Source organism: Apium graveolens, chromosome 6 (assembly GCF_009905375.1).
Source record: "Apium graveolens cultivar Ventura chromosome 6, ASM990537v1, whole genome shotgun sequence".
Lineage (NCBI taxonomy): Eukaryota > Viridiplantae > Streptophyta > Magnoliopsida > Apiales > Apiaceae > Apium > Apium graveolens.
Window position 1 is genome coordinate 228,992,686 of NC_133652.1, and position 9,369 is coordinate 229,002,054.

At 35.4% G+C, this 9,369-nt stretch overlaps 1 protein-coding gene across 1 annotated transcript; it reads left to right on the plus strand.

The window, feature by feature from the left end:
* Positions 1–7,551: 7,551 nt before the first annotated feature.
* On the plus strand, positions 7,552–8,927 carry LOC141665772 (uncharacterized). Its single transcript, XM_074471753.1, has 2 exons — positions 7,552–7,567; positions 7,627–8,927. Exons 1-2 carry the CDS (start codon positions 7,552–7,554, stop codon positions 8,925–8,927), a joined length of 1,317 nt encoding a protein of 438 aa, XP_074327854.1.
* Positions 8,928–9,369: the final 442 nt, after the last annotated feature.

Genomic DNA, 9,369 nt, shown 5'->3' on the forward strand with positions numbered 1-9,369 from the left:
AAGGCGTTGCTGCTCAGCCTCCTTTGCACGCCTCTCCTGCTCGAATGAGGCTTCCATCTCAAAGAAAAGAATGTCAATTTGATCATCCCGTGAGAGTCCGTAAACTACCCCCTTGATACGGACACGAAGTCCGAAAAGATCAAAATACACCAAATCATCATCCAAATGATGAACCGGTAGATAAGCTCCATTAACAAGTTTGTACAAGACTGGGGCATCCATTTGAATGAGGGAAAGAGAGATGAACAGAAGGTGAGTTTGAAATTTGATGTTTTTGTTGAGAGTAGGAGAGTGATGAGTGATAAAGAGTGAAGCGTTTTAATTTATAGAGGGAGTAAAGACAGAAACTAAGAGACTCTTGAGTTGCCCGGATAATAGGAGTTATAATCACATAAGCCTACTAGACAGCTAGAAATGACTAGTGACTATTCCCCATGCAAGTACTCAAGAATATTAGTTTATTGTAAAAATAACTATTCCCCATGCAAATAAGCGTGTACTTCCTACAAAAAAAGTAACTCTCCCTATCAGCAAGTAATCATATATGATTATCAGTATCAGCATACGTAAAACAACACAAATAATGTACTAGTCTGCTAACATTTGACTAACATATTTCCACGGAAACAAGAAATCATATAAGCATGTAAATGTGTCAATAAGTCAGAGAAAATTAGAGACTAGGTATGTCAAAAGTATTTTTATGAACATAATTTATGAATTAAATTTGTTCAGTTTTTCATACTTTTTGCTTCTTTTGAGATGTTATTTATCTAGTTCACATACTGAAGATATGACGTAATAAATATTCAGTTTACTTAGAGTTTTGAGAAATTCCAAGTTAATATTAATCGAGAAGTCAAATAAACATTTGATATTAAACTTATCGAGAAGTAATTTTGAATATGAAAATGGTACATTCGAGAAGTCAAGTGACTTATCGAGAACTCTGATAAATGCCCAGTTTGTCCAAAAAGGACTGAAGTAATTCTAATTTATTTGAATTGAATCAAATTGAAATCAGAATAAATTTTCCAAAAGTATTTGTCTAAAATAATTCATTGAATCAAATTATTTTAGTTCTGAGTTATTCATAAGTCTCAAAATATTCTTGTCGAGAACTCTGTGAGTTAATACTATTAAAGAACTCTACATGGTCTTATCGATAAGTCATAATAGAGCTTATCGAGAAGTCATTCGAGAAGTCTGTAAATAGACTTATCGAGGACTTACTCGAGAACTTTAAAATGACTTGTCGATAAGTCATTTTGACTTATCGAGAACTTAGTTCTCTATACTTTTGAGTGCTGTTTTTCTGCCTTGTGTTAATTTTACACATTAAAGATGTAAATTAACAATTAAGCAGTTTACTTAGAATTTGAAATATTCTAAGTTAATTTTTTTTTTGATTTTTTTAAAGAAAAATAAATATACAGAGATTCTGAAATATTTATAATTCATATTTCAGTTAATTTTCAATTAAATCAAACTAGGTTGATTTATTAGAGATTAATCTGCTGCAAAACATTAGCTGAGTTATTGCCTTAGGATGAAGAATTGAGCATTCCAATTTCACTCACAAGTCTAGTGAAGGTTGCTTCATCCAAAGGTTTAGTAAAAATGTCAGCTAATTATTTTTCTGTTGGAACAAAATGAGCTCAATGGTACCATTTGCAGCATGTTCCCTGATAAAATGGTACCTAACATCAATGTGCTTTGTTCTAGAATGATTAAATGGATTAGCTACTATAGATATGGCACTAGTATTGTCACACATAATAGGAATTTTGTGTAACACTAGATCATAGTCCATTAGCTGATTTCTAATCCAAAGCACTTGAGCATAACAACTTCCAGCAGCTATATATTCAGCGTCAGCTGTGGAAGTTGACACATATTGTTGTTTCTTACTATACCAGGACACAAGTCTTTGATCAAGAAATTGACAGCTTCCACTAGTACTTTTCCTATCAACCCTGCATCCAGCAAAATCTGCATCTGTGTATCCAACAGCTTCAAAACCAGTTCCCTTAGGATACCATAGTCCTAAGTTTGGAGTTCCCTTTAAGTATCTGAAAATCCTTTTGACAGCCATCAAGTGTGATTTCTTTGGATTGGCTTGAAATCTGGCACATAGACAAGTAGCAAACATGATGTCTAGTTTACTAGCAGTCAAATACAACAATGATCCAATCATTCCTTTGTAGCTTGAAATATCCACACTCTTGCCTTTCTTGTCTTCATCCAACTTGGTTGCAGTAGACATTGGTGTAGATGCAGGTGAGCTATCCACCATACCAAATTTCTTCAATAAGTCATTCACATATTTGGTTTGGCTGATGAAAATACCATCACTTCTTTGACTAACTTGAAGGCCAAGGAAGTAACTCAATTCTCCTATCATACTCATTTCATATTCACTCTGCATTAGCCTAGAGAATCTTTGACAAAGCTTTTCATTTGTAGATCAAATGATGATATCATCCACATAGATTTGAACTAGGATCATATCTTCATCATGCTTCTTGTAGAATAGAGTCTTATCAATAGTACCTCTGGTAAAACCATGTTTGAGTAGAAATTCTGACATTGTGTCATACCAGGCTCTAGGTGCCTGTTTCAGTCCATATAGAGCCTTGATAATTTGTAAACAAAGTTAGGGAATTCTGGATCTTCAAAGCCAGGTGGCTGTTGCACATAAACTTCTTCTTCTAGTTTACCATTAACAAAAGCACTCTTGACATCCATTTGATACACCTTAAAATTTGAGTGTGCAGCAAATGCCATAAAAATTCTTATTGTTTCTAGTCTTGCAACAGGAGCAAAAGTCTCATCATAGTCAATTCCCTCTTCTTGTGAATAGCCTTTAGCAACCAGCCTTGCTTTGTTTCTAGTAACAATTCCATTTTCATCCATTTTGTTCCTGTATACCCACTTAGTTCCAATTATGCTTCTGTTCTTTGGTGCAGGGACTAATTTCCAACTTTGTTTCTCTCAAACTGATCCAGCTCCTCCTGCATGGCAAATATCCAGTCAGGATCCAATAGGGCTTCTTCAGTTTTCTTGGGCTCTACTTGAGACAGAAAACATGCATGTAGGCATTCAATAGTAGTTGCACTTCTAGTTCTCACACCAGCTGAGGGATCATCGATAATAGCTTCTACTGTATGACTCCTATCCCGCTTTCTGGTCTGTGTCTGTTGACTAGTGCCTTCATCATTTTTTTCAGTATTACCATGACTGTCATTTCCATTCTCTCCTTCTCCCCCTGAGTTTGTGCCATAAAATTCAGGTATCTGAAGAGAGCTTTCATTTCCATGATTTTGTTTAGAGATCTCTTTATTTGTTACTTGTTATGTCACAACTTCATCTTCCTCATCAGAATCACTATCAATGGTTAGATTTCCAAATACAAGGGCTTCAGCATCATTTACATCAAGGCATTCCAAGCCCGGACACTTGTCATCATCAAAAGTCACATCTGTGCTTTCCATAATTTTCTTTTGATTAATCACATAAACTTTATAGGTTGTTCTTTTCAATGAATATCCCAGAAAAATTGCTTCAAAAACTTTAGAGTCAAATTTTCCCACATATTCAGAGTTGTCTTTTAGAATATAACCCTTGCTTCCAAACACATGTAGATGCTTCACTGTAGGCTTCCTGTTAGACATGATTGAGTAGGGTGATTTGCCATGAGCTTTGTTGATGAGATATCTGTTTTGAGTGTAGCATGCAGTATTAACAGCCTCTTCCCAAAAACTAGTTGGCAACTGAGCATCTTGTAGCAAAGTTCTAGCAGCTTCAACCAATGTTCTATTTTTCCTCTCAACTACTCCATTCTGTTGAGGTGTTCTAGCTGCTGAAAATTTTTGAACAATGCTTTGCTTTTGCAAAATTCACTTAATGTTGAGTTTCAGAATTCTGTTCCATTATCACTTCTCAATCTTTTCACACTAACTTTTCCTTCAGCTTGCTTATCAATTTTCTTGATGTGCTCAATTATGATGTTTGGAGTTTCATCTTTAGAGTACATGAACTCAACCCAAGTGTATCTTGAAAAATCATCAATCATGACAAGGGCATATTTGTTCCTTAAAATGGACAAGACATTTACTGGCCCAAACAAGTCCATGTGAATAAGTTACAGAGGTACACTTATAGAATTCACAGATTTTGACTTGTGACTTGATCTTTTCATTTTTCCTTTTTGACAAGCTTTACAAACTTCCAGTTGAGCAAATTCCAGATTGGGCATGTCTCTCACAAGTTCCTTCTTGACTAGGGTGTTGATTGCTTTGAAATTCAAGTGAGATAGTTTTTTATGCCACAATTTGTTTTGCTCTTCTGATGCCTTGGTGTAGAAACAACACATTCCATCCTTATTTGTTGAGTCTAAGTCTGCAACAAACAAGCTTCCCTTTCTTACTCCCTTAAGAGCAATTTCACCAGTCTTTTTGCTAATAAAAGCACAATCTTCTTTGTTAAAAACAACTTGAAAACCTCTGTCTGCAAATTGACTAACACTTAGGAGATTTACTTCTAATCCAGCAACTAGTGCTGCATCTTCAATGACAATATTTCCAGAAACAATCTTGCCATATCCCATTGTGAATCCTTTGCTGTTGTCTCCAAAGGTTACCAAAGGGCCAGCCAGCTCCCCAAATTATGATAGCAGGGCCTTATCACCTGTCATATGCCTGGAGCATCCACTATCAATGATCCATATGACCTTCTTTCCTTTTCCCTGCACACAATGAGGATTAAGTGTGTTTAGCTACCCAAGCTGTGTTGGGTACTTTCTTCTTGTTAACTGATTTTGCAGAAGTAGAATGAGAATTTTGAGATAAAATGGAATTCATAGAATGTTGAGCATTTTCCCTTTCAGATACATAATCAATTTTTGATTCCATGAGATCAATTCTCAATTTGTGGCAACTCTTTATCACTTTCATGTTGCAGGGAATGCAGTCAAACTTGTCACAGAATGAATAGGGATCATTAGCATTAGCTTCATTGTACTTGCAGACTCCTTCAAGTGGATTGCTAACAACCTTTTTACAAAGATGAGTTAGGTGATTCATTGATCCACATTTCTCACACCTCTTTCTAGGAGCATCTGCAACATAAGCAAATTTATTGCTTTTGTTTATCCCAATCTTTCCATTTCTATTCTTCTTTTTCTTTTTGACCTCTTCAGCTTTTATCTCCTTCACAAACTCCTTAGTTTCTTGATTGGCTTTTGGTGTTTCAACAGGGATGGAAGACTGAGTTGTCTCATTATTTTTCTTTTGCTTGTCCTCATCAGCTATCTCTTGTTTGATGATCAACTCTTCTTCACTGAAGTTCACCTCACATGCCTTGAACAAAGGTGATTCAACTTTCTTCAACATTATTGGAACATTATCAGCTTCAGTTGATTTTCCTTTGTCACTGACAGACTTCTTTTTGCTGTTCAAACCCTCAAGTCAAGACCAATGGCAATGTTTGCACAAGGCTTGTTCTTTTCATGATATTGTCCAATCAACTCAGAAGCATTTTTGAAGGATTTCAGCTTCACTTCATTCTTCTCCAGCCTTTCTCTCAACACGGCTTCAATTTCAATTGCACACTTTAATTTATTCTTTAAGTATGCAATTTCTTGTTTAGCAACATCAAGCTCAACCATCAACAATTCAACCTCTTGTTTTTCACTCTCAAGTTTTTCATTGATCTTTTTCAATCTACTAACTTCCTCATTTGCAGCAACCATCACTACTAGAATTCTATCAATAGACATCGGTTACTCAGACGACCGATGTTAAAGTTCATTTAGTCATCGGTTATTTTAAAACCGATGTTAATTATTGTTTTAGACATCGGTCCAGAAAATAAACGATGTCTATACTTATTTTTCAAAAATGAAAAACGTTAGTTAGACATCGGTTTTCTATATAACCGATGTCTTTGTTTTATAGACATCGGTTGTATTTTACAACCGTTGTCGATGGTTAACTTAAAAAAATTAAAAAAAAATATGCGGAAACTTTCCCCCTTATTCCCCAAATATTTCCCCCCTTAACCAAAAAAAACCGTTTCCCCCCTAATTATTTTTCCTGTCTCTCTCTCACTCTCTCTCTGCTCTCTCACTCTCACTCTCTCTGTTCTTTCTCTCTGAGCTCACTCTCTCTGGTTCTCTTTCCCTCTCTCTTCCATCTCTCTGCTTCTCTCCCTCTCTCTCTCTTCCATCTCTCTCTATCTCACACACACACCATATCAGTTTATAATAAGTACATAGGTTTTAATTAAACCCCAAATTGAAGAATACCATCAGTTAATCAAAATCCATCTACGAGAAACCCGAATTTCTGAACAGGTATGTTTGTTCATTTAGGTTTGTATGTTCGATTAGGTTACATTTGTTCAATTAGGGTTTGTTCATAAATTTTAATGGGTTTTTTCCTTTTTTGAATAGGTTTTGAGATTCATTGAGCCAAATAAGGTTTGTACTCTAATTTTATATTTTTTCTTTAGTTGTTTTAAATATGCATGTATATATATTTACATAAATCTGCATTTTTTAACATAAATTAGGTTTGTGTTCTTGTGTATATATATTTAGGTTTTCCTAAATATATCAATTAGGTTTGATATTTGCATGTATTTTTCTTTTCTGGTTGATATCTTCCGATTTTTGTCCGTTTAAAGTTTTAAGTAATAGTATGTTTTTAAATTCGATTTTGTCCATTTGCAGATTATCTCATCAAGTCTCGGAATTTGACAGTGCCTGCATATTTTACTTCAAGAATGAGGTTAGAAATTCTTATTCGTTTGCTTTTTTCCTTTTTTATGTATACATTATGTAGGAAGAAATTCACCAATAACCGATCTGTCATTATTTATGTATACATTATTTGATTTGGATTGTTGTTTTTGTATCAGAATTAGTGTATCGTTCTCTTTTAATAGATGAGATGCCATGAATGTACTAGTTGTCATTTGTGTAAAATCTTTCAATTTTTTAAGGGCATGTTTGTTATTAATTCGCGCTTGAATATATGCACCTGTATTGATTATGTTAGTTAAACAATATTGACTTTCTTGGTTTTGTTTAGCATGAAGTAATTAAGCGATGCATAACTTGTGATAAATATATACCGCTAATTCCTAGTATTAAGTATGTATTTTAGCTGCATAATGAGGATAAAACATAAACATAGCATATCTATTAAAAATTAATAAATATTTATATCTAATAACCAAGAAATATAGTATAGTAGAATTATGAGTATATAATGAATATAAATGATATATAAACTTATTATAATATTTGATGTTGAAATGACCATCAGGTGGTTAGGTTGTTAGACTGTTGGTCATACATTTTCAGTTATGGATAAGTCGTGGATATCGAAAGATAGGGATTTTTTAGAATTTGAAATTGGCGTCGAAGAATTCTTGATTTTCGCTGAAGAAAATTTAAAGATCCTAAAAGAATTACTTGTCCATGTGGTCGATGTGTGAATTTTAAAAAATTCTCAACCAAAATCATAAGGGGACATATCTACGATCATGGTTTTAGTTTGGGGTATGTTGATTGGATTTGGCATGAAGAAAAATCTACTAGAAGTACTAGGTCTTCTATAGGTAGTACACGTACTGCTTCAGACCAACCTACAGAGCACTTTGCTGCATCAGAAACTGTTGAAGTTTGTGAAGCGGCTTTTAATTCAGGTAATTACGATAAGGATTCATTTGATTTTCAGAGGTTTGTTGTTGATGCGGAACAACCGTTGTTTGAGGGCAGCGAGTGCACAAAGTTAGAGTCAATGTTAAAATTGCACAACTGGAAAGCTAGGTTTGGTATTAGCGACACTGCCTTTACAGAGCTGCTCTCTTCACTTGGCTCGATCCTTCCCAAAGATAATGTGTTGCCTCCTAACGCATATAAAACGAAGAAAACTTTATCCGATTTAGGTCTAGAGTATATAAAAATTCATTCGTGTCCCAATTATTGTATATTGTATAGGGGCATACATTCTGATGCTTCTCAGTGTCCTCATTGCAAGCTGTCACGTTGGAAAGTACGGAAGAATGGCCAACTTAGGGTCAATGTTCCAGCCAAGGTCATGTGGTATTTTCCTATAATTCCAAGATTTAAACGGTTATTTAAATCTCCCTCTACTGCTGAACTCATGACTTGGCATGCAAATCAGCGAATAAATGATGACAAGATGCGACATCCGGCCGACTCTCCTTCTTGGAGGAATATCGATTACCGGTGGCCTGCCTTTGGTAGTGAATCTAGGAAAATTAGGTTGGCTTTATCAGTGGATGGTATCAACCCATATACTAATGGGTTAGTCAATCGATATACTTGCTGGCCAGTAGTGTTGGTAACGTACAATCTTCCTCCGTGGTTATGCATGAAAAGGAAGTTCATGATGTTGTCAGTTTTAGTTCCTGGTCCACATGAGCCAGGAAATAACATCAACGTTTATTTACAACCATTGATTGATGATCTGAAAAAACTTTGGGAAGAAGGTGAACCAAACATTTATGACGCCTATAGTAAATCATATTTCACTCTAAAAGCAATTTTATTGTGGACTATAAATGATTTTCCAGCATATGGAAACTTGTCAGGCTGCGTGAATAAGGGTTATAAGAGTTGTCCAATTTGTGGTGACGATACTGTGGCTAAATATTTAAGTCACAGTAGGAAGATGTGCTTCCAAGGTCATCGCCGTTATTCGCCTAAGCAGCACCCTTATAGGAGGCAGAAGGCGGCCTTTAACGGACAACAAGAGTTGGGGAACGCATGTAAACCCCTTTCCGGAGAAGAAGTGTTAGCGCGTCAAGAACAAATTGATTTTTGTTTTGGAAAAGAGGTGAAGAAGTCGAAGAAGGTGGAATGTCCATGGAAGAAAAAAATCTGTTTTCTTTGAGTTAGAATATTGGAAATATCATCATGTTCGCCACTGTCTCGATGTTATGCACATTGAGAAAAATGTGTGTGATAATCTGCTTGGGACGTTATTAAATATGCGAAAGTCAAAAGATAGTGAGGCGGCACGTCATGATATGATTGATATGGGTGTTAGACATGATTTAGCTCCTCAACTAGGAGAAAAGAAGACCTATCTGCCCCCTTCCCCTTTTACTTTGTCGAAGGCCGAAAAAAAGAAAGTGTTCAACTCATTCTTGTCTATGAAACTTCCCTCTGGACATGGATCAAGCATAAAAAATTATGTATCCATGTCTGATTTGAAGATATACGGGCTTAAGTCCCATGACTGTCATATCCTTCTCCAACAACTCCTCCCTGTTGCCATTCGATCCGTTCTCCCGAAAAATGTTAGGGTCACAATCATACGACTGTGCTTCTTT